This window comes from Ammodytes marinus (assembly GCF_949987685.1).
Source record: "Ammodytes marinus genome assembly, chromosome: 8".
Classification (NCBI taxonomy): domain Eukaryota; kingdom Metazoa; phylum Chordata; class Actinopteri; order Uranoscopiformes; family Ammodytidae; genus Ammodytes; species Ammodytes marinus.
The window spans coordinates 20,350,512-20,377,043 of NC_137212.1; the positions used below are offsets into that span (position 1 = coordinate 20,350,512).

General features: G+C 41.2%; 1 protein-coding gene across 1 annotated transcript in view; it reads right to left on the reverse strand.

Annotated features, from left to right (window-relative positions):
- sema6bb (sema domain, transmembrane domain (TM), and cytoplasmic domain, (semaphorin) 6Bb) overlaps positions 1-26,532 on the reverse strand; it is a gene marked incomplete at its 3' end in the record, with an annotated part of 115,712 nt that overhangs the window by 13,824 nt on the left and 75,356 nt on the right. The window contains exons 11-16 of the mRNA XM_080032961.1: positions 20,974-21,105; positions 20,204-20,353; positions 17,878-18,057; positions 15,312-15,452; positions 10,739-10,816; positions 7,218-7,276 (exon numbers count right to left, since the gene is read on the reverse strand). Coding sequence (XP_079889087.1) covers positions 7,218-7,276; positions 10,739-10,816; positions 15,312-15,452; positions 17,878-18,057; positions 20,204-20,353; positions 20,974-21,105 — 740 coding nt within the window. The remainder of the gene's footprint in view (positions 1-7,217; positions 7,277-10,738; positions 10,817-15,311; positions 15,453-17,877; positions 18,058-20,203; positions 20,354-20,973; positions 21,106-26,532) is intronic.

Consider the following 26,532-nt stretch of genomic DNA (forward strand, 5'->3'; position numbering starts at 1 on the left):
CAGAAATTAGTACTGTATTAGTAAGGGGAATACAATATCAGCAGGTGGGTACATCGCAAGCTTTACTAATGGCCAATCCCGTCAAGTCTGACAGTTTGCTAATGCGCCAGAAAACGTGTGCACTGCAGACCAAATATGTTTACTCAGAACGCTTGTTATAATTCTAATGGCAGATTATTTAAATTGTTGAAATATAAGGCTTTTGTTACTTTATTGTAAATATTAACCATTCCCTTGATGACACTTTGGTCTGTTTAGCTATGGCCTAATACATTATAACTCATGTATCCGCACTGTAGAACTGCATAGCTGCACTGTAAACAATTGCTGTAAATTTACAGCAGGATTTCAACAGCATTTACCTGTTATTTATAAAAACAGCATTTAAAAGTTAAAATAAAAGGCAGTCTGTTAAATTACAGTCCTTTGCTGCTATTTTACGGAACGGTAATGTTTTTCAAAAATACTGAACTTTCCTGTTAATTTACCATCAAACTTGGAAGGGACAACTTGACATGAGCTGCCTGCACATGTGAAGCTTATACAGTTTTCTTCATTAATCCTCATCCATCCACATCTTAACTAATAAGTGTTGTTTACTGTATATCCTCTGGTTAAGTTTACTTAAAGTTGAGTTATATCTACTTGGAAATGGAAATTGCAGTTAACGTAATTAAACCAAGTTAGTCTTACTTAACTGAAGAGTTGTGTTTACTCAGTAGAATTAAGGAAACGGATTGCCTTAGATAAATCAAGTAAGCACAACAAAGTGTATTGTAGAGACGCCCCCTTTCCCACAATGACTTGCACTGGACTAAACGTTTGTTATGTTGCTATTTGCACCCTCAGTAAAGGGGATGTTTCATTCCATTACCTCACTATGCATTTTGTTTAAATAAAACATTTCTGTGCGAACTAACTGTTATTTTTGGTTATAACAAACGGTTTGTGGAAATCTTAAACAAGATCCCTAGTTCAACTCAGGAGACAATTTACAATAGAAATTAATCATTCCATTGAACTTAATATATTGTAAAAAGTGTCTTGAAGTAACAAACAGAAGCTGCTCTCTGTGTTTAGCATTTGAACAAATAGGGGACATAGTAAATTTACATATTGAATGAAACACATCTGCCCAATGAAATATAACATCCCCTTCGCTCACGGTGCAAACAACATAAAAAACATTTAGTCCAGGTTCATCCCTTTTTTCATTAACAGTATAATCCTGTCAATTTTATTGACAGTCAAATAATGTTAATTTAACAGTAAGAAAATGGCAACCCTGCTGCCAGTTGATTACTGTTTTTACTGAAAAAACAGGTTCATACAGTTTTCTTCATTAACAGCATAATCCTGTCAATTTTATTGACAGTCATATAATGTTAATTTAACAGTAAGAAAGTGGCAACCCTGCTGCCAGTTGATTAATGTTTTTTTACAGAGAAATTTCTTACAGTGTGTCCAAAAAATAGGAACGTTTTGTCCCGCATTTTACCAGTTGACATAATGTTTTCCTTGATTACAATCAACACAGCTTGAAAAGATGAGAGGAATGTTCTCTTTTTTTTGCAGTTTGAAAATGGCGCTTGGAGATTTGAGCAAAGAACAAAATGTTCGTATTTTTTTTCTCTGAATAATCTCACTGAAACAGTATGAACACAGAACCTGTGATAGGGAAAGACTATTCGTCTGATGTGTTTCTGTTTGTCATTTGTTAAATCCCAGTTCTGTGTCAGTTAAATTGAATAATTGTTGAATGCAGCCACACGGTCTGACATCATACAGCAGCTGATGTATGATGTCTACAGATGTTCAATCAAGTGAAGAGTTAATTCAAAAAACATGGAAAAGCTAGACTGAGAGTTTTCCTTTGATGTGTGTTTTAATAATGTATATCAAAGTCGAAGTACTTTTAAAGTTTTGTGCATTGATTTTGAATAGATTTACGTATCATCATAAGCTACTAACGCCCTCAAAAGCACTCCGCAAGCTTGTTTTTGGGACAAAATGTGGTCTTGGCAGGTGGAAATGCAGTGCATGGCAACACAGCTGTGTCACTTTTGCTCTATCAACACAAGTGCATTTGTTTGAACCAACAAAATTATCGAATTACATACATCGAAGTAAGCTTGCGTACCGCCTGAGAGAAAGGAGGCCTTCAACACACACACACACACACACACACACACACACACACACACACACACACACACACACACACACACACACACACACACACACACACACACACACACACACACACACACACACACACACACACACACACACACACACACACAATTGATCCCAGTTATTTCTCTGACCTCATCTCTTTCATCAAAGTGTCCCTCCCAAAACACATCGTCTCAATTACAGGTTGGAAATTCTGCTTTGATCAGAGCGGGTTTAGGGGAACAGCATTTCTCTACAGACTAATATTTGGTGTGTATATGTGTGTGTGTGTGTGTGTGTGTTTAGGGGGTGATTTTTGTTTCCTCATAAATGCAGAGCCATGCATAGCCTCAAGGCAACATTAAACATCTCCTATAGTTTTCCCCCCATAATTAAACTGATCTCCTGCTGTGGTCTTCTGACAAAGCAGAAATACATCTTTTTTTCTCACTCGCATTGCTGAACGTTAAGCTAATTTCATCGACTTTTATGACAAATGAATAAAGAACGGAATGTTACAAAAAAAAGATGTTGATAGTAGTGTGAAGTTGGGAGAACGGTTGGCAGCTTGTATGATGTATGAATAAGGGAAGATTAAGAGGATACGAGGCAGGTGGTGTACATCACCTCGACAGAGTTACGGCCTGGCTGCAAGCCCACTGAGGAGGCCAGTGACAGTAGCGTGACACGGGAGACGCGGGTGGCACTCTCAGTCCATTTATCACACCGCACCAGCCTGGCCTAGCTGCTATGAAAACAGCCGCTCCTCTCTCTCTCTCTTTCTCTCTATCCCTGCACCTCCCTCCATTCTCAAAGCTTTCCTCCAGACTCACTCTCGTCTCACGTGTCCCTCTCCAGCTCCCCTATTCTTTCCTCCTATGACTGCACTCTTTCTGTCCTCCCTACCTCTCACTGCGCTTCTTTTCTTATTCATCCTCACGACTCCACACTGTTGATCCCCGAGCAGCTTCGCCCTTTCCATCCTTAAAGTTTGCCTATACTTCCTGTGATCTCTCAATCTCTTTTTTGCTCTGCTCGCTACTCCTGGATCTGATCTGATTTTTTTTTTACCTCTGCCGGTCTCCCCCTCCTCATCCCTTGCTCTTCTCAGCCTCATTCCTTTTCCCCTCGCAGAATCACCCTTGATATCTATTCCACTGCCATCAGCCAGAGGAAAGATGAGAATCGATTCCTGCTTCTCTTTGGCTAAGGTAAAAAGGGGAGGCAGTTAGGCTGGGCTCTAAAGTAAGGCCGTCCATCCATCTCCCTTTGAGGTCTGATGGCTGCTCTGAAATCAGTGTGGCTCTGGCTGGGACTGGAGAGAGGTGAAGCATGAGGGAGAGGATAGGCATGCCGGAGCAGCATAGGAGCAAAGACTAAGGCATAATAAATAAAGCCAAAGTCAGGAGGAGTAACACAATTTCCCCTTAAAAATTGAACTATCCTAACCTTAACAACATTTTTTAGTCCATTTGTTAATTCAAAATTTCTAACAACCTTTTTCTCACTCACAGTGTCTTTAGCAGAATTTAGCCACACGGACAGTTTCGGTTTAATTTTAATTGACAGGTTTTCAGATATATGTCTGATAATGTGCCAAATGAAGCTGACAACAAAAAGAAAAAAAGAAAATAGTGAAGTCTCAAAAATTTACAAAATTAAAAAAATATATATATCTTTTATGGAACTTTTGTGAGCGTACAAGAACCAGTTTGGTAAATGTTGAACTGGCACGACATTGTACTCATGAAAAGTGCCGCAAATGTTGAATATCACTAGCAGGAAGAAATGTGTATTTTCTAATTTTGGTGAAGTTACTAAGGTAAAAGGTGATTCTCCACCTATTTGGTTTGTGATCCAATGATGTGATACAAGTGTCTTTTTTGCCAAATGAGATTTGCCGAATTCCCCCGAGGAGAAAGACCATATCGTGGCAGGCATCTGCTGGCTCAAGATACCGACAGGTGATATGAGTCCAATATAGAAATATGAAAAATTCAGCACCCCAAAAACCTGTTCCACCATGTGCCTTGAGAGTTTGTGTTGGTGTGTGTGTGTAAGCATCGGTGTGTGTGTGTTTGTAAATCTAGAGGTGTACAAATTGTGCCCTGTGCAAGAGAGGAATAAGGCATGGGAAGAGAAGCACGGAGGCAGATGCTGACAGACACATATAAAGAGAGGGTGTGCAGGCAGTTTTCAAGACTTAGCGGTGTTGGTGACAGTTTGTCATAACAAGCTATTTGAAGCTGCGCCTCTCCGTCTTTCTTCCGACTGAATATTTCATTTTGCAGATGGCTGAATGAATCTTTGTCTTAGAGGGAAGACAGAGAAAGATGGACTCAGCGTAAACTACAGCGATGGGAAACACTGAGGAAAGCATCCATTTCAGTGACAATGTCAAAAAATATGTGTTGAATAAAATAAAATAAAGATATGATGAAAAGATGCAGCAAAGTTCATCACAATATCGGAGACATAGTGCTGTGATAAGAACTGGTGGCAGCCGCCAGGGGAAAAAATGCTGCCTCACATTCCCCGCCATGCCAAACCCATGCAGCCCTCGTTCATCTGGTGACAACAGAGCTCACCTCTGTCGACAAGAGTTCAGAGATTGGGTATATTTCATGACAGGATCAGACACAGGAGCAAACAAGGCTCCAAGCTCAGATATTCCACAAAGGCAGGGCCGGGGATCAAGGATAGTACATCTCCATCTGACACCAGTCCAAGAGGAGAAGCCATCAGGGCACTGCAGCAAACACTTCCATCTCTGTGTAACTGATTTTTTCTTTTTGATGTGCACAAATCTGATGGTATCTATTTATGGCAAGTTATAAAAAGGAGCATTCCACAGAGTTCACATATCACAAATTGGTAACACTTTACAATAAGGTACACAAAAAAAGAGTAGTTACCCTTTTAAAAAGGTTAGTTTACCTTTCAAAAAAGAGTAGTTTACCTTATTAAAAGGTAAACTACCCTTTTGAAAAGGTAAACTACTCTTTTGAAAAGGTAAACTACTCTTTTTTGAAAGGTAAACTACTCTTTTTTGAATGGTAAACTACTCTTTTGAAAAGGTAAACTACTCTTTTTTGAATGGTAAACTAACCTTTTGAAAAGGTAAACTAACCTTTTGAAAAGGTAAACTAACCTTTTTAAAAGGGTAACTACTCTTTTTTTGTGTACCTTATTGTAAAGTGTTACCCACAAATCAATTTACTCATCATGCTTGTTAAACAGTTATGCAATGGCCTTTGTTGCTCTGCGTTGAGATGCGTCGGCTTAGCCGAAAAAGGTTGATTGTGTGTAAGGTAGAATGTGTTTCACAAGGTTAAATATGACAGCAAAAAAGTGTGGAGTAAAGCCAAAATTGCATACAAATAATACTTATACATTTTTTTTATTTTATTTTATACAGGTTTTAAAAAACTATTACTTCTTCTTTTAATGCCATGAAACGACTTGTGGCTAAAACCTGTCTCTCAATGAGATAACCTCTATACATAAAGATAAGTAAGATAAGCAAAAAAAAAAAAAAAAAAGACTATTTATGCTCAATTAAAAGCAACTATCCTGTCAAATTTGGATATTGACTTGTCAATGCCACATGACAAGCATGAAGTGCTACAGTTGCCAGTTTCATATTCTATCGGACACAAGTTTGTATGTGCATGCAGCAGATGTACAGTACAGGAAAGTGCACGCCCAGTATCAATGTCATTAGTTTCTCTGACCCCCCCAAGACCTTGCAAAAGAGGTCAAGCTATAACAAGTATGAGAGGACCATGTGAGAGTAGAGCTTGTGAAACCCTTCATTAACACTGAGCAGGAGTAATTACGTTCATCTCTGGCCCACTGGTGTAGTAAAGAAGTGTTGTAATGATCAGGGAAGTTGCACTTTTAATTACAAGTTTCTTGCTCAGCTGTATGTATATGTTGAGTTCCCTTGTGGGGAAGATATTTTCTCAGATTTTTTATCCAGTTTATGTTATAATTCTGACTTGCAGGAATCCAAAGCAGGATACATGCACAACATGATCTGTTTTAAATAAAAATACACCCATTGGAAGATCATGGGTGTGTGTGTGTGTTTAGGAGCAGGAGGGAGTTCCATAGGGAGAAACACATGGGCTCAATGAAGATAAATAACTAGCTTAACTTCCCCATGCATAGAGTGAGCATCAGCCATCAGTTAAAGAGGCCATCCCCTGTGGTTTGGCAGTGAGAGGACCTGAAGTGAGAGAACAGCATCAAACAGAGCGCCCATCTGAAACAGGATTAGAGTTGTACACGAGTCCCGATTATGCAATATTTATCTGTTCTTTTTTCTCGGGGAGCATGGCACATGAACTCGGGGAACTTTAAGAAGCACAGGATTAATTTCCACGCATTGGAATTAGCGCTCAGATCAAAGACAGGGGGGGTGAGGGGGATGGGGTGTCATGGGAGTATCCAAAACCTCTGAGCATCTAGAATGGAGATTTCGCTTTACTGTGTACCACTTCTATTTTTCATAATGTTATGGAGAGAGAAAGTAAAAAAGGAAACATCAAGGGGGGGATTCAAGCTAGAGTTAAATATAATTAACTACATGTACTGTATATGCAACAAAACCTAGCAGACCAAAGCTGAGTGAGATAGCGTACAGAATAAACGGACGAGAGAAACAAAGTTGGCTAAAACCTACATAGGTTTTTTCTTTTTTTACCAGCAGAAAAATGAGACCGTCTTCATGTCTGATCTTGGTGGTTACTCTTGGGAGATGTGAGTACGTAGCTACAGAGCGCTGAGGTGGATTGGGACTTGTCTCTGTGTTTATTTTTCGGGTTTCTTTCAGTATAAACCAAAACTACCAAGCTTTTGCTCTATTTTTTTTTCTGTATACCCCAAAGATACACAAGTTATATAAGGATCCGGGCAAAGACAAGAGAGCTATTAGCTTTTACACTTGTGGGCACAACACACACACACACACACACACAAATACACACACACACACACACAAATACACACACACACACACTGAGAATTGTTCCTCTTACCGTCACAGTCACCCAAGTGGGCCACGTTTCCCTGTTCAACATCTTGCTCGAACGGCAGTCTGCAGAGGAGGAGACACATGGTCATTAATCAGAAGACAGAGAGGCACAGCAACCCGGACGCTGACATCCAGCACAGATCCACTCTGATAAGAGGAAAACTATCTCAATGTTACAGCAAAGGACAAGCTACAAGGGAGCATATATCTCAACAAGCTCCTTTAACACTTAGGATTGTAAAAACACTCTGTTTTTATTACGAAGAAGTGTGAAAAACCCTCCTATAATTAAAACAGCAGAGGAACCCGAGAGGCCCCCGAGCTGCCTAATATCCTGCAATAATCTCCATGATGAACCACTTGTGCCTGAAGGGTCATTAATTAAGATAATTCATGCGTTGAATTGAAAATCTTTCTAGGTCAGCATACTTGTCTTTACATCAGATATGTGTGATGTAAATGTAAACTCAATGACTTAAAGTATTAAGGAGTTGAAGTAGTATCAGAATAATCCGTTTTTAGAAATTGCAGAACCTGAGGTAAAGAAGTTATTTAAAGTAAAAATATCATAAGAACACCATATCAGTTTAATGATAAAACCTATACCTTTAAGAAAGAACTTGTGATGAAAGTCAACATTCAACAAAAATGCTAACTTTACTCGCTCCTTATAATTGCTGAAACACTACGACATATTGTATTTCTTTCTACAACTCCATCCCTGTGCTTTAAAACTAATTTCCCATTCGGGCAACAGAGGGGAGCATGGAAAACTCAGAGGAATATAACAAATGATGAGGTAAGGACACAGAGGGGAAATGAGCGTAGCACACAGACCAGGTGCTCACAAAGAAAAACACAACTGCTCTAAATCATGACTCATATCAGAGAGCAGCACCAAGTTTGCAAAAGGCAGGCTCCAAAAGTGTGTGTGTGTCAGTGCACTAATGTACATGCCTAAAAGGCTTCACTGAGTACAGATTACATTCGCAAATGAAGGACATGTGTGGAAAGGCCTGGATAAAATATGCCTGTGCAATGACACAACGAGGCAAAAAAAAGACCTCTATAGAGAAATGACATATGGACACATTCTAATTCTGATTATTAGACAAATAAATATAAGCTTCAAAATTTGGCAAAATAATTTATAGTGTTTATACTGTAATAATCATTACTACATAATGTAATTCATTTGTAAACAAACCAGACCCAAACAATGTAGGATATAGGAAAACTGAACACACACACACACACACACACACACACACACACACACACACACACACGCACACGCACACACACACACACACACACACGCACACGCAAGCACACTCTTCTTGGCTGACTTTTATCAAGAAGGCAATACACACATTTGACAATCTATTCTTAAAGATCTGGCATAGTCAACATGTCCCATGACTTCGGTGCATAAGGTTGATTTGATCAGTTATCAAGGCATTCCCTTTTTAGGAATACCTAGAATTAGACTTCTAGTAAGAATCTGTTGCATCGGGGAGCACTTGGCAGAAGAAATGTTCAGGTGACTTGATGCATGAAATTACTTAAGGAATATTTAGAGAAACGGGAGAATATTTAAAGTTACAAGCCTACGGGGTATCTTGAATGCTGGCCAACATCACAAAAGAAGATATGGAAAGAAATACCGAATATAGACTAAGAGACTTTCATAATGTGCTTGACCTTCTGTGGTAATGAGTCCGTCAATACCACTGATGGCGCTTTTACATTTTTACATGGTTGCACAAATAGTTCTGTTAACACTGGATCACTGTTTGGCTGACCTTTGAAGATCCAGAGCACCAACTATTAGAAGATGCTAAAATAAACTCATTGGGGCTGAGAAGAAGTCAGTATTGCAATCAGCTAAAGGCTCAGACGGCAGTGTAGCCAACATTCATGCTTTTAATACCTAGAAATCATGCTGACAAATGAGTCCAAGTGCACTGTGAACCCACAGTGGTTGTCATCTTAATAAAGAAGAACGGCTTGTGTTCAGCTGGCTGTGTCTCATGGACTGTGGGTCTTTTTACTTTGTATACATTAGCTTTGACTGAGGTTCGGTGTGTGCGTGCACAGTATTTTTGTATTTCCAGCACATGCACTCAGGTACATTAGCTCTATATTTAGAGACTTCATAAGATAAACTGATAAAGACCATATAGCTAATATTTTTATTCATGTTGAGTGCAGTGGACAGTGTAAGTAATGGATAGATGGTTGAAATGATTAGCTTAAAGCAATGGTACATGTTAGAAATAGAGAGCTAAATGTAGGCTACTGAGTGGTTGAAATAGTTAGCTAAAAGTAATGGATCAACAATTGCTTTTTAACCATATTCTCAATTGCAGAAGCTACATTTTTGCACAATATTTGCAGTGAACAATAAGAATCCCTCATATGCACAACAAACATAAATTCCCGACAAAGTACAATCCAAATGCCAGTCTACTGTTATACAATGTTAAAAGTGGAGTCAGCAATTCTGGAGAGCTTTTCACCGGAGACTTTCATTGATTTTGACAACAAACGTTCTCCAGAATCGGTGACTCCACCTTTAACTGCCGAGGTCTCCTTTGGCATCAGTTTACAAAGAGCAGTTGCATTGGTCAACAAAGAGGAAATCCACAGTAATTCAATGTAAAATCGATTGCCGAGTTGACTGCCCTTGGTGAATCAAATCAAGACCAACACAGAGGCCTTTTAATAGCATGAGCAGGCAGCCAGGGGTGGTATTTAAGGCCCATGTTGTCTGTTCTGCTGGCACTACACCTGCATTTTGAAGCCTTAATTCAATAAGGAGCCTGACTAAAGAAAGATTTGATTTCACTGGAGGGAGGCGGTCACAACATGAGGTGAGCTGTCAAGACAGACCGACGTATTTCAGTAGCAGGAGGAGGGAGGTCACACAAACAACATTCTCTCTCTCTCTCACACACACACACACACACACACACACACACACACACACACACACACACACACACACACACACACACACACACACACACACACACACACACACACACACACACACACACACACACACACACACACACATCCAGACTTATATTGATAACACACAAGGTGAAAGAACATAGTGCTGTTTAATTGCTGCAGCAGACATCTTGAATCAATACGTGTACACAGAGCAGAGCTGTGTGAGAGGGCGCAGAGGGCACAGATGTTACTCCAAGTAGTGGCAGAATCAAGGACTTCCAGACCAGGTAAATAATGTATTGGATGTCTTTCTCCATGTTTGGTCTACTAGGTCTGGTGTGCTGTCAGGAAAATAACCCTGAGAAGAACAGTAAAACTAGAAATCAAATCAAAACAAAGCAGAACAGAAAAGTTGGATCAAAGAGAGAGATGCGGAGAAAGTATAAACCAAACAGATTTATACTGCATAGGGGGAATGCAGTGTAGTACTGTATACTGCATGAAGTGGTGCAGACAGTGTATGTGTTGCTGTGATGTACGTATAGGAATAAAGAGGTGACGTACCTGGTCCCAGGTCTGAGGAAAGAGCAGGTGCTTCCTCTGGTCCAGCCACAGTATGGATCTCTGGAGGCGATGCAATTCCTGCAGAGGCACGCACACACACACACACACACACACACACACACACACACACACACACACACACACACACACACACACACACACACACACACACACACACACACACACACACACACACACACACACACACACACACACACACACACACACACACACACACACACAAATTCCCTTAGCCCCAAATAATCTCCATTTCACTAGATATTCCCTTCAAGTTAGTACTAATTTCCTATCTCTTTTAAATACAAGAACTCAAGTTTTGATTTTCATTTCAGCAACAGTTACACAATGTCTATGTAGCTTGCACATCACGGTTCAAGATAGATTTAAACTCTGTCTAATAAATATGAACTATCAAGCTGTCCTTGACTGAGGCAACGAGGAGAGATTTTGAAATGAACTGCTCTCTGTTCAGAACTACATGTATACTGTACTTCTACACAATGATGATATTATTCTGAAAAGAACAAAAAAACACAAAGTCAACGAGATGTTGCCTGTATGAAGGATGATCAGTTAAGATACATTCAAGTCCTTTATGGCAAATTCAAACAGCACGACTGTCATGAATAGACATTACTGCATGTTTAAAAGATTGGGAATCAATCAGCAGTATAAACCTGTGGTGAAAGGTGATAGGCAGGTATGTCAAAAAGCCTGAAAAGGAATGATTGAATGTTTGACTGATAATATATAAGAGGCCGATATGGTCAGGCCTTTTTAACGACGGGTCTGTGTGCGAGGTTAAATGAGTTTAAACTATGGGCAGAGATTTGTGTCAGTAGAACTTGAATTCGAAATGATAGAACTTGAATTCGAATTGATCGACTTGAATAGGAATTGATCAACCTGCATTTGAATTATTGATACTTGAATTCGAATTTATGCACTTGAATATGAATTATCCATTTGAATTTGAATTAATTGTACTTGAATCTGAATTTTATTTACTTGAATCTGAAACAGTTAATATTCCAAATGACATTCAAATAAAAATTCAAAATTCAAGTTTTCAAATTCAAGTAGAAAAAAATTCAAGTAGAAAAAATTCAAGTAGAAAAAATTCAAGTAGAAAAAATTCAAGTAGAAAAAATTCAGATTCAAGTAAAAATGTGCACATCCGGTTTCTTTGAGGAAGAGCAATCGAGTGCAGATCTCTGATCCTAGGCTACAGCGTCTGGCCGGTGACCGTTATTTAACGTTCAGGAAATATAAAGTCATACATTAATTTGTTTAATCATCGTCTGTATTTTTGACCTCTTGTTTTATAATCGAAGTATCTTTTAGAACACTAATCACGTTTGAGTAATGAAACTGAAAGTAGTTATAATATCGCCAATATGCTATATCAATGAAAACAGACGGTCAAACAGCGTCCAAAGGAGCTAAAATCCTAAATCCAATAAACAGTAACATGGCAAACTTATTTTTAGGCAAGCTCTAATTGATTATTTATTCATTTTTTCAAACGTTTACATGTTTAGAGGCGGAGGATTCCTCCCTCTGTCCGGCTTATCAGACAGCACTCAGCTGTCTGTCAGTTGAACTGGACAAGCAAACGTAAAATCATCAGGAAATGATAAAAACATCCCGATGGAGATTTCTATGCAGTGATTTTTTGATTTTACAGGGTCACGTTGTGGCAGTGACACTCTTTCATCAGTCGGAGCTGCAGCGTAAAGTGAAAACAAACTCAGAGTAGGCCTATATATATAGTCATACTATAGTCAAAGGCGAACATATATGGGCCCTTTACTTGATGCATGCGCGCTCACCGGCCGGCGGGGACACAATTCTTATCAGCGGTAACTTGGCACGATACCGGCACACACCTTGGAGGAGCAGATGCGCAGGTGAACATTGCATCCTGTCAGCGCGTCTCTCTCTCTCTCTCTTTCTCTCTCTCTCTCTCTCTCTCTCTCTCTCTCTCTCTCTCCTGTGGTAGGGCGCTTAGCAGACGGAGCGAACGTATAGTGACTATGTTGAAGTTATCTACTGCTTTGTGCCATTACCCTGGATTTTTAATGATAACCTAATGCTCATTAGTGCGCGCCTCTCAGCACTCTGACTCTACCGAAGTGCGCATGGGAAGGCGGGGCACAAACGTAATCTTGTCCTGGGCACGGGGAAGAAATGCGACGGGCATAGGCCTATACTGTAGCCTATACAGTATAGCCTATAAACTGTATATATATATTATAGTGTATATTTATGATCTGTCAAGTTGATGTGAGGGAGCAGGAGATGGGAAAGAGGACATAGGCTATGAGACTGTTTACAGAGCAATCGCGGGAGCACAGGGCAAAGTGTAGGGGGGCGGAGAGGGGGTGCAGGCGGTGGTGATCTCTTATCTATTGTAGCCTAAGTGTTTATTAATGACTATATATATAGGCCTACTCTGAGTTTGTTTTCACTTTACGCTGCAGCTCCGACTGATGAAAGAGTGTCACTGCCACAACGTGACCCTGTAAAATCAAAAAATCACTGCATAGAAATCTCCATCGGGATGTTTTTATCATTTCCTGATGATTTTACGTTTGCTTGTCCAGTTCAACTGACAGCTGAGTGCTGTCTGATAAGCCGGACAGAGAGCGTCGGAGGAATCCTCCGCCTCTAAACATGTAAACGTGTGAAAAAATGAATAAATAATCAATTAGAGCTTGCCTAAAAATAAGTTTGCCATGTTACTGTTTATTGGATTTAGGATTTTAGCTCATTTGGACGCTGTTTGACCGTCTGTTTTCATTGATATAGCATATTGGCGATATTATAACTACTTTCAGTTTCATTTCTCAAACGTGATTAGTGTTCTAAAAGATACTTCGATTATAAAACAAGAGGTCAAAAATACAGACGATGATTAAACAAATTAATGTATGACTTTATATTTCCTGAACGTTAAATAACGGTCACCGGCCAGACGCTGTAGCCTAGGATCAGAGATCTGCACTCGATTGCTCTTCCTCAAAGAAACCGGATGTGCACATTTTTACTTGAATCTGAATTTTTTCTACTTGAATTTTTTCTACTTGAATTTTTTCTACTTGAATTTTTTCTACTTGAATTTTTTTCTACTTGAATTTGAAAACTTGAATTTTGAATTTTTATTTGAAAGTCATTTGGAATATTAACTGTTTCAGATTCAAGTAAATAAAATTCAGATTCAAGTACAATTAATTCAAATTCAAATGGATAATTCATATTCAAGTGTATACATTCGAATTCAAGTATCAATAATTCAAATGCAGGTTGATCAATTCCTATTCAAGTCGATCAATTCGAATTCAAGTTCTATCAATTCGAATTCAAGTTCTATCAATTCGAATTCAAGTTCTACTGACACAAATCTCTGCCCATAACAGTCAATCTGCGATTGCATGTATCAGAAATGAGACCATTAAGTGTTAAATGTAAAGATTTTAAAAAATGTAAATAAAATAAACATAAATCACAACCGCACTTCAAAGGTTGAAAACCAGACCTAAAGCTGCTGAAGCGTGGGACTAAGAAAGCCTGAAAAGCCTCTCATACAGAACATTAACTCTCTCATCTAAACACACGCACTTAACACACCGCCAAAAGCATGTGAGCGTCGCGTAATGCGCTCTCGATTACACGCTTGTATGACTCACCTGGTTCAGTGAACTGATGTGCTGGTGTGTGTGTGTGTGTGTGTGTGTGTGACGGTTTGTGTGAGTGTGTCAATGGAACCTAGCGGGGCCACAGCCACAGGCGTCACGACTAGGTAAGTGTGTCAGCGGGATGGAGAGAGACTGTAGTACGGTCCATGCGTGGGTGGGTGTGTGCAGGTGAAATATAATTTATTTGAATAAATGCATTTTTTTATGTTAAATTATGTAGGATTAGTGGACTCTGGGTAACGGATCTTTCTCAAGAAATGCCCTGCTGCACATTCAGTTTGAGTTAAACACATTCGTACTGGAGTTCACTGGAGCTTGTGATAATCAAATGCAATGCTGGATGAATGAATTATAAAAGCTAGATGAATTGAGTCAATATGATTTTTCTCAACAAAATAAAAATGAAGTAATTAGCTGCTGAATTGATTAATTCACACAATTATTATTTTTCATATAATTTAACATGTTACATCTACTGCAAATGTAGGCTCAGGCAAGAACACAGCAGTGTTATAAATACCAATGCATTGCACTAACCTCTTTTATTAAATTATCTTCCAATTTACTGTCACATTTTATGGCATTCTGACTCATTTTCCGTATTATACAGCAGTTAACAGAATATCACTCCGCTCAAGGACACAGTGAGAGTTGTGGTTGTTGCACGGTTATTATGGCAGGGAAATTCAGGTCGGCTAGAGAGCAGCAACTCAGAGGGGCTGGAAAGGGTTCACACAGGGTCTTGCTCAAGGACACTTGCAATGGCCAGATGGCTCTTGTATGGTCACCTTACTTTTTGTTATGCTGCCCTACTTGACGCACGTGGGTTAGGAAGTATTAGGTGGCGGACTCACTTCATGCATCGGGAGTAGAGCTGGCATCGTGCCACCGGTACTCTGACCACACAGGAGGGGAAGGCCAGGAGCAGAGTGTGGCTCGGCCGGTCCAGAGTCAGAGACAACAGCTGTCTGGCCTGAGGAGAGTCTTCAGCGCACCTGCAACACACGCACGCACACACACACACACACACACACACACACACACACACACACACACACACACACACACACACACACACACACACACACACACACACACACACACACACACACACACACACACACACACACACACACACACACACACACACACACACACAAATGCAAAAATTGTATTAGGCAATTTCAATTACTAGATCAAGACTGCGCATTAAAAGCTCTGATATCGCTGAGCATTAGCACAGGGGAAAAGAACATTCCTCATGACGCAATGTGAAACTTATCCAAACATAAACAGTTCTATAAATAAAAGCTACAATGAAAAGTGAAAGCGAGATGAGGCCATCCGTGTAGCCAGATGTTACGGTAACAACCCAAATATACACTGTGTTGATTGTAGAGGTTCGAGAGGTCAACCGACCGTCAGAAAATAGCAGCCAAGCCAAGGCCTGAATGGCTCCCTAACCAGCACTTAGAGCTACGATAGACGTCACCAGAATGCCTCCTTGCAGCCGATTTATACCTTTTTTATGCACACGTGCACTCGTGCATCAGTCGTATCTGGATGGTTTATGGTAATAACATTGTGGTGGACCCACAGTCATTAAGAAGAATCTATCATTCTGCTGAGGCCAAGCTGCGAGCCATTCTTCACAGTTAATATCATGAAAGGCAGGCAAGAGGAGGGGGAGCAGTGTAGGGAAAGTTCCAACATACAAAATATTTTTTTGGAATAAGCAACTAACAAAAGGCCGGCAAAAGGCAAAAGAAGGACTGATATTCAATAAAAGAAAAAAAGAGAGACACAACCAAGATCAGACAGTGGGAGAAGATACATGCTCTATTAGGGGTGCATGTCTTTCAGGTAATTTCCTGGTTCATTATGGCAACAGGCCAATTACAAACCAGTGATTTTTTATCTGCCCTGGCTTCTTAAAATATGTCTGTATCAGTGGCCCCATGCTTTAGTGTACCTTGGGGCTTATTACAGGGCACAAAGAACCGCTTTGTCGTGTATGGGAACAGAGGTTGGGGGGAAGTCTTGCCTGGAGCATGAGAGGGGAAAAAACACAAACTCTAATGTGTCTGTGCTCTATCTCCTGGTTAACTGTGTGCCTGCTGACCCCCTCCTGCGTTCCAGCCCACACAAGCTCATTCATCACACAGTCCCCTCATTTCACTTGCAATCACTATACCTAATCTTGTCAAGTCGGCAGCAGAACACATAAGCCCAGACACAAATTAATGTGCATATTTTTGGGAAAGGAAGGATAGCTAATGTAGAGCTAAATGAGAAGTTTCCAGACAGTTAGTCTGAGAAATAATCCTTGATGTCCCCTTGTTGCAGTAAAAGAATGGCACATATATTAGGGAGCCCAATTACCACGTTTTTAGAAACATGTACTTTCTCTTTTAAATGCCTCTAATTAGCCTTGGTAAAAAAGATAATCGCCAGCCATATCTGCTGTGTGTGTGGGTGATAATACCACACACACACACACACACACACACACACACACACACACACACACACACACACACACACCCTGCAGCCATGCACCATGTGGAACACTGCGGCTCTCAACAGTGAGCAAAAGCCAAGATGAATTGCTAAAGCTTTGCACCTCGGTGTTCATTACCTAGTCACAGGCATCAAATGAAACCTCGACGTTGCCTGCCACATGCAAAAGGCTAATTACAAATGGACAAAGAGAAGCCCAGTCCGCTCCAATCTTTTGTCCAGATCCAGATATTAAATATAATATGATATGATGATAAAGGCTAATTTTTCCTGACCACACTGTGTGTCATTAATTTCTTTCTTTTTTGGACAAGATTAAGGATAATGTGACTATCATTATTTCATTATTTTGTGGTGCTTCATTCACTAATGCCATTCTACAGTAGGCCCTCATTAGAAGATGTTCAGATTTCCCCGATAATGACTATTAGCCTTCTAATCCTATTCTTTTCTGTCTGCCCTATTTTGTATTCTCTGCATGGGGTTTGCGTTCGACTTGGCTCCTGCACAATTATTAGTATCTCTCCAAGAAGAGGTGAGGGTTTCTCTGCATAATTCAGGACACGCCGTGTTTCGAGCACATGTCATGGCTTCCCTCCCTTGACTGACTGGATTTCTAGGAGTATCTCGCCACCAGCTCCCTTCGCTGTGTATACATCAACCTCAGATGTCAGTTAACCATTTCTTTCCCTTACCCTGCTGTCTGTCTAGAGCTATTTCACATCAAGCTATATGTAACTATACATGTTTGTAAGAATAGTTCAACCTTTTTGGGATATAATACAGTAGGTCTATTTAGTTTTTTTTACTAACCATCAGCAATGAAGCTAATAAACACATGTATCCCTTAAAAGTTCAAAATATAAGTACATTTCCTTTCTGTTGGCTTTAGAGCCTTACTTATCAGGGTTGTATCCCTCCATTTCCTCCAGGAATATGTTGCTGTTAGTGACGGTGTTGTCCTGGTTTGGCATGATAAGGAACTTGAGGATGGTCCCTCTGCTAGAGCCCAGGAACAGGACGGTGCGATTTCTGTGTGGTCCGGCTTCTGTGTCCACCACAATCTTGTTGAGCTGGTACCTGTATGGCATGAGAGATGGAGTGCTGCATTAATGACACAGAGTTTTTTGCGGCTCATTTTGGACCCTTCTTCCAAAAAAAAAGAAGCTCAAAGCACAGTCAAGTAGCTCATTTGAGGCAACTTTATAGTTTAAATGTTTTTTTGTCGTGAAAAACACTTTTTTGTGACAAAGTCGGTGAATAACTCCTCACGATCCCGCTACCTGTCCGTACTGTGTGCAATGAAAACAAAAAAAGTGTTAATACACATCATTAGGGGCTCTGTTGACAGGCATGTTGCTAACTATGGTTCTGTAACCTTTGTTTGCATACCAGTTTACAGAGCCTAGGTTGTGTATTAATACCAGAATTTTCCACAGCACACAGTACGGAAAGCTAGTAGAGTGTGATAGATATTTACTAATATTGACAAAAAAGTGATTTTGACCATTTGATCTAGAATCGCTTGCTTCCACCTTTAAGTGCATACCAACTGATTCTTGTGTGCTTTTTAATCAAAATACATGCCATTTTCTCTTGCGTCACTGCAAAATTAAATGAATTCCAAAGAGAAGAGACCGCTCTTCAAATCTGCATAATAAACTAATTAAAGCAGACGTTCAGTCATTAATAATATCAGTCAAGTTAATGGGCTCCTCTTGGAACAATAGCAGAGTGTTGCCGAACTACACACGGTCCTGTGTGTATGAGTCAATAGACGACAATAGAAGCCATGTAGCGCCAAGTGTTTAATACAGTATTCCACATACATCCATTCCCCATAATCCTCTGGTGGCCGGTCGGCATTGGGACTCAGTACGATAGATGGAGAGAGAGAGAGAGAGAGAGAGAGAGAGAGAGAGAGAGAGAGAGAGAGAGAGAGAGAGAGAGGGCATGCATGCATTTATGTGAGACTCAGGCTTCCAAAACCCAACACAGGATTAATTCAACAGAAGGACACAACCCACACAGACAAGACCATGGGAGTGTTTGCAACCCTGTCTCCAACAATAGAACTTGAATTTTTCACTTTCAGACTAACAGGAGTTTGACCCCGGAGGCCAGGGTTTGCATCCCATGAGTCCCACATGCGTGCAACCATGATATTTTAGTAAAAGTAAGGATAGGATCATGGTTTTGTTCAAATGCAAATAAAGTAAATACGCCGTCTTATGCGCCAAGTCGCTTTTGAATTTTTCAGTATCTAACCAATCTCTCACTGACAGCAAGCAAGTACTGTGAGTACCCAAAACATAGCCCTAAAAACCCTCAACCATGGTTTGTTTGGTTGCTATGAGTGAATACTGCATTCAGGCCCGGTTCTAGACGGTTAGATTAGGGTGGGCCTGTAGAAATTTTAGGTGGGCACACTGGGCAGAGAGACCGAAGATTTTTTTTGCCCTTGTAAGATCTCTGCGTCTGCTTTTTGGCACATTTACTGTGAATTGTTTAGAACACAATATGCAAATAAAGTTTGAGTGTTGCTGTGGGGGAGATTTGATTCTTGCATGTTTTTTTTCCAAGATGTTTATGAATAACATATAATATACATTATATAAAACATAATGTATCTTTTTTTTTAATCGCAGTATTAACTGTAGGCAGCCTGAGCTGATTGAAGAGAAAGCTTTGGGACTGGGCAACCTGGATGGTGGTAGGAGGGGGGTGCCCTGGCAGTCGGGACCCTAAGCAACCGCTCATTTTGCTTATGCCTCGGGCCGGCTCTGCTGATCAGTGACCACTATAAGCGGGTGGGTAACTTGGAGGCAGGCTGTCCTGCCCACCCAATAATACAATTAGAAGCAATGCATGGTAATGGTATATTATTTAGTATTAATTAATTGTCTGAATTTTATTTGACATTTTTTTTTAATTTTTTTTTTAATTTTTTTGATTGGGTGGGCACAGCCCACATTTGGGTCCCACCCTGGCCCCTGTCTACCGCCGGCCCTGACTGCATTGCATGATTGTTTGGAAATACGCTGTATACAAACATTTCGCAGCTTGTCAGATATGTTCATATGCTATGTTGATAAGAAAAATTTAATTCAAGTGGCACTCTTGCAAAAATGTATTTGCTTCCGCAGAATTGGTACCATATGAACAGTAGTCCTAGCAGACAGACAGGGTTGGTTGTTTGACTGCTTGTCTGAGTTCAGTCTCTCACCTGACCATGGTTCTGACTATCCAGGGCCTTTGTCCAAGTGATGGGACGGCTTCATCCATCAGAGGATGGGTCTTGACGAAGTTGAGCATCTCATCGGGGAAGGAGTTTGAGGAATTAAACCTGGAGCCTTGAACGGCACAGCCACCGGGTCTGGGGACAGAACGTTTCAGCACATGTTCATCAGATGGTAAAGAGGCAAAAACTGGCGTACGCAAAAACATTTCTTTCTCCCTTGACTGCTTCAGGAGAGATACAGCTACAGTATATATTAAGAGAGTCTCCCATTCAGACAAACACCCATTTTTCAACATTGGGTTGCTTTGATGTGGTGAATATAGTGTTTGGCAAGTGATGCATAGTTTCACTAGGTTAAGATATGCCTTTAGATTGCCTTGTAGCTGTATCCTTTTGAAAAATAATGTTTTTCCTACATCTATGTGACTTTCTGTAAAATGAACTGTATTTTCTACGGGCTGAAATTCCATGTGCAGCAAACTTCCTGCATTCTCCATTACACGTTTGCACAAACCGTGGAGTCTAACCTTGTAACTAAAAGCCTTCCAAAATGCCCATGAACTAAACAATATGTGTGTTCTTGCATGTATGGTGTGCATTTTCATTTTGCTAGGAAATTAAACTCTAGTCCAGAACGGAGATCTATGAAAAAGAAACACCTTCATTGGAACATCCGGATGAATTAATTGAATGCAGGTTGTTCCTAATACTGTTTTCTCCTAACAGGTGCACAAACTGATTTCAGCCATCTGCACCTTGGCTTGGGGATGACTTCGTCTGGAACAGGCGTCCAGATCGACTCGGCTGATTTCTGCTCCTTGAACCTCCCCTCAAACACGCCAGCCAGCTGCTCCATGTCGAAGGCACACACCGCCGAACCAGGGATACTGGTGGGGGGAAGAGGAAAAAGAGAAGGGGAGAGGTAAATTGATAAATCACTTTTAGCTGATACAAAATGTCTGTCAGTCCTGTGTGAAGTGGGCTTTACTGTCGAGACAGGGGCGCAGACGGAAAGCCATCAGGAAAAAGACAAGGTAGATAATATCGAGACACAAAATGATTGGTGAAAAAAAGGGAATGAAGCTGACATTTTAAGAGTCAATTGTTGTGAGTGTGAGAAAGGGACGGGCACTCAGCGAATATGACAAATTGGATTTTGGGCTTTTCATATTTTGACATTGAATGCTCGGACACACAAAGGAAATTGTTACTGAGACGGAGAGAAAGGAAGGAAAGATAGACGTTGTAAAACCCCCCCTCGGGCGAAAAGAAAAGATATGCAGCGGATGCAACAGCTAGATTAGACCCATGAAAAGATCTTGGCTGGAATTCCTGGAGTATAAAAAACGTAATAGGAAATGAGTCACTGAATATTCTGCCTTTGGAAAAAAGGGGAGAAGATTCTCGTAAACCCCAACAACACTTTCCAGTAAAAATCCCAGTGCACCTCGGAGGCTGTTTAACTACAGGTGAACCTTGCAACGGGGGATCAGAACATCTGCTTCATGAAGCGTCCAGAGCGCCCACACACACACACACACACACACACACACACACACACACACAGTCAAACTCAGACAAATACACAGAAGCATAACCAGCAAATAAAGACAGAGTCATACAAAGTCAGCCCCCTTTCACTGAGCCTGATGCTACATTTTTGTGTTTTGACTTAACAAAGCACTACGGAGAGAGAAAAACAAAGCGAGTAGTGTCAGGATGAGATAAGGAATGGGTTTTTAAAAATCAGAGCTTCCTGTTCCGAGACTCCACTCCACTCTGCTCTGAATGTGTCCTCGTCAATGAGTAATGGTGTGCGTGGTGCGAGAGCTAGTGACTAAGTGCTAATACTCAGCGGTACACACACACACACACACACCGAAAAAACCTCAGCGACTGAGTCACCTGCAACCTGCTGCTACTTAAATCCCACACCCAACCCATTTCTTTCTTGCCTTCCTTCTCTCCATCTCTTTTTAAAATAATAGTCGTTGGTTATTTGAGGTTCCGACCCTGGGATTTTTTCTGCTGTGTTTTCTTTTGAGTGACCCCTCTTGGCTACAGCAGGAAGCCCAGCTCTCCTGATGTGCCATTTGATCAGGTCATGCCATGTCCCTCAGTGTACTTATCATTCATAGGCAGGGATGTGACACAACCCCGGGGCCAGCGAGCCAGCGCTGCAGGCGTATCCGTGGACGATACTCCGACGCTCTAGGGACCGCAGGCACCAGATGTTATGTGTGACATGTCTGCCAGCTCTGCACCGGTGCCAGCTTTGGCTTCCTTTTTCTCTACCTTCTCCCACCCCTCCGCTCGGCCTAACCCCACCACAGCTCACTCGTTCCCTCTTGTTGCAGGTCACTATGTTTGTCCACATGTAGGGTTGTTTCAGAAGTAAGCCAAAAAGGCCTCGAGCTGTTTGTTCCCCCCCCAAAAAAAAAGTCCTCTTAATTATTCTTATTTTCACTCTGTAGTCTCACTCCTGCTTTTCTGTCCTAGTCCATCCATGCTGTTGTTTTCTCAGTCATCTTTCACACTTGAGAGACTACTTTCATTTGTTTACTTCCAAGCTTTGCCTGGCTGTCCCCCTATCTGTCCCTGTCCATAGGCATTTGTCCGGCCTTCAGTCTTTCTCCTTGGCAGGGGGTTGAGTGACAGGCAAGATGCATAGGGTGTCGGTCAGAGAGCGGAGTCTAAGGTACTTCCTCACTGTTTAACAAGCTCACTGACAGCTTGGAATAACACGCTCCTCACGGACACATGATGCCTGGTAGGAGTAAGACAAGGAAGAGGAGGACAAGGTGGGAGTCAGGGGAACTTTAAATGGCAGTCCAACAATAAGTGGTTTGACTCATAAATTGTAGAGACTTGAAATATTCCACACTCATGGTAAATGGTAAATGGACTTGACTTATATAGTGCTTTCTAGCCGATTTTCTCAGCCCCAAAGCGCTTTACATATCTTACCACATTCACCCATTCATACACACACTCATACACTCATCATGAATATCAAAAATAAAGAAGGGCTACGAACAGATTTTTATAGAATTAGAAGGTTTAAAAATCACGAGACCTTGGTCGGATTCCCTGTATAGTGCTTTACATTTTCTTAGATAGTTTTAATCATTCCAACTGTTTTTTCAAGTTTGTTTTGTGTTTGTTGACTTCATTGGTTGAGTTGGCTTGATTTCCACTTAACTGGGACTGGAGCCAGAGAGAGGTTTCAGTTCAACTTTGTTTCCCTTTTTTCAGTAGGATCATATAACTAATGCAAATTGTTTCACTGGAATTTAACAGGAACTGTTTAGGTGCGAAACCCACTTATCCTCAAGAGCATGATGACAAAATCAATAGCATTCACAGGTATGGACAGTGTACTTATAGCTTGAGCCAAGAGGTAGCTTAACTTAGCCCAGCTAGCCTGGCAAAGTCAAAAGGTAAAAAAATATCTAGCCTAGTTCCACCATTATGGATAACTTATTATATGAACATCATATTATATAGTATACACGCATATAGTTTCATATCAAACCATTTCAACTTACGCCTTAATTGTGAGACACCAGCTGAACCTATAGCCTTAATCTTCAATTTTCTTTAATTAATTCTACCGCAGCCCTCTCACCGAATCAAACTTTTCCTTGACCTTCATAAATAAGGTAACTGTGGGAAATTCTCTTCTCTCCTGGTCTTGACTGTCCCTGCCTATGTGAACTGGTGAGCACCTCTGTAACAACTCAGTATTTTCCTTGTGAAATGGCTCTGCTGTAAACAACAACTAGTGGCACTGTAAAAACCAGTACTCCCCTCCTGCTCCTTGTCATGCTTTTTTACCCTTCCTGCTGATCGACCCTGAGATTCACGTGAGATTCTTTACAACCAAAAAAACTAAACATGGCCTCCCCAATCTCAGGAGGCACTAGATTGACTTTACTTTGCATGGGATGTTTTCCTTTGCATTCCAGCGTGGCTCCAATAAGCCTAATGAGCCCACATAACGTCAGTCTATACTGCAGCAGCAATTATTGACGTTTTCAGCTGCCAAAACAATAGCAAAGAAATAATGAGAACGGTTTGTTTTCAGTTGCCACTCCAGAGCGGCATGATGACGGTAAGCCTTTTTCCATTTGACATCTCGCTATATAGATTTGTCATGTTCTTTCCACATATATAACCATTTATTTGAGTTGCCAAATGAAGCATAAAAAACCTTTTCTTTCTCTTTTTCTTTTCCATTATGGTTTCAAATTCCTATTCTCTCTCTCTTTGGAGTTTGCCGTTGCTCCCTACGCCTTACTTGACCTCCTGCATGAGAGGCATGAGTGCAGGAGGTTGCTCTGCGGGAAATCCGAGCTTTTTCTTTCATCCCTCTTTGGAGAGGAAGGGCCTGGGGCTTCAGAGGTGGACGCACCAGAGGAGGTGATTTTATACACTGGAAGCAGAGACGGTTCGGAAAGGATCCCACAAACTCCACAACAGCTGATGCATAGCTTGTGTGTGCGGCTGTAAAATTATCCCTCTGTACTATGCGCGGTGGGCACATGAGGAGATGGGTAACTTCAAAAGTATCCATGGGAGACTCCGAGAGGGCTGCGATAAAAACCTCAACTTCCTCCGGTTATTCCCACTACTACTACAGTCCCATATATATATATTCTGCACAGGGGCCAATTGGCAGGAGAGAATAGCTCTTCCTCCACTCACAGGTCCCTGCTTCCATGCTGTTTTCACTGCACGCTGCCAGCCAAGGCAATTTGTCTGGCAAGCACTTAGCCAGTGTGGCGCAGTGTGGGCCACACAGGGCCAATGAGAGTTTTCTAGCACACCACCTCGCACATTCTCTCTCTTTGTCTTTGTGTTCATTTTCCTCCATCACACATGTCCTTATCCATCCATCTTAACCTCCCTTTCTCTCTTTCTCTCTCTCGACTGGCAGTTATTTAAAATCGGACCCGGTGGCAGTTTACCCAGGCAGGGGTGTGTGTGTTCAGCTGGTTCTCCTTTGTGGCCTGCTGTAAATGCTGTTATCTGGGAACCATTGTAAGTGTGTTTGTGAGGGTGAGTGTGTGTGTGTGTGTGTGTGTGTGTGTGTGTGTGTGTTTGTGAGGGTGAGTTTGTGTGTGTGTGTGTGTGTGTGTGTGTGTGTGTGTGTGTCTGCGTGTGCGATGCATCCATCTGTCTGTGCAGGCGGTGGCCCCTTCTCGCAGCGTAGCGCCCAGATAAGATGCAGCTGATGAAACAGTTTTAGATTTCGGGGGAGAGCGAGGGATGCACGTGTTGTCCATTATTGACTTCCTCGTCCTTGACTTTCTCATCCATCTCTTTGTACCCAGTCTCCTCTCTTTATTCTTCTCTGTGTCTTCTCTCCTTTCACATTTACCCGCTCATTGTCTCTCTTTTTTTCTTCCCCTCTTCTCTGTCCAGTCCCTTACTGGGTGGTCGGGAGCACACAGCTTTGAGACACGGTCCTGCAGTCAGTATAGAGCTTTTATACTTTTTTTTAATAGTATATCCTAAAAAAGTAAATATGGTTTCACACTGGGACTTCGCAAAGGTGATAGTTTGACTGTATTGGTTCCAGCCCAGGGTCACATAGTAGGTAGTTGCAAGGATTTTAATGTGTTTTGCTTTAATGTGCTTCCACGACCACGAGTTGTATCGAAGCCATTCAGATAATGGAAGAAGAGTGAGCCATCATGTAAAAAGTAAACTGACCATAGGTTGAGTCATAATAGAACATTGGTGCATATCTTATGTAAATCAAATTACTATTGTTAATTTTGTTAGTTTGCTGTTTGTGTTTTTGGCTCTGCAAATACCCCCAGTCTCCAATAATCCCCCCACCCATTTAACCTGGAGCATCTCTCCTCTCCCTCCCTCCCTCTCTCTCTCTCTCCTCTCACCTTTTTTCAATTTAATCATGTCTTTCAACAAATCACCCTTTTGTCCTCAATGAAAGCATTCCATGTGTCTTAAATTACTCTGTACCCCACAATCCTGACCTTTGTACCTCCACACAGCCACTTTCATTTCTCTGGAGCTTTGCCTGTAGCAAAGCCTTGCTCTTTCCCACTTCATAGGTGAAGGAACAAACTATGGTGGTCCAGCACTCAAGGTGAGCATTGTGTGTGCTGCATCGCACAGGGTGTCTTTCTCTGTCTTAATGGGAAGTATGTCAAGTCTGTGTATTTCTTTTAAAAACATTTTCTCTTTCCAGAGAGGACGTGGAACGAAATCCTTCTAACTCAGCCCTCGTAGTCACACAGGTTACACACGAGCAGTATTGATCCAGAGCAGTGATTCCCAGCCTG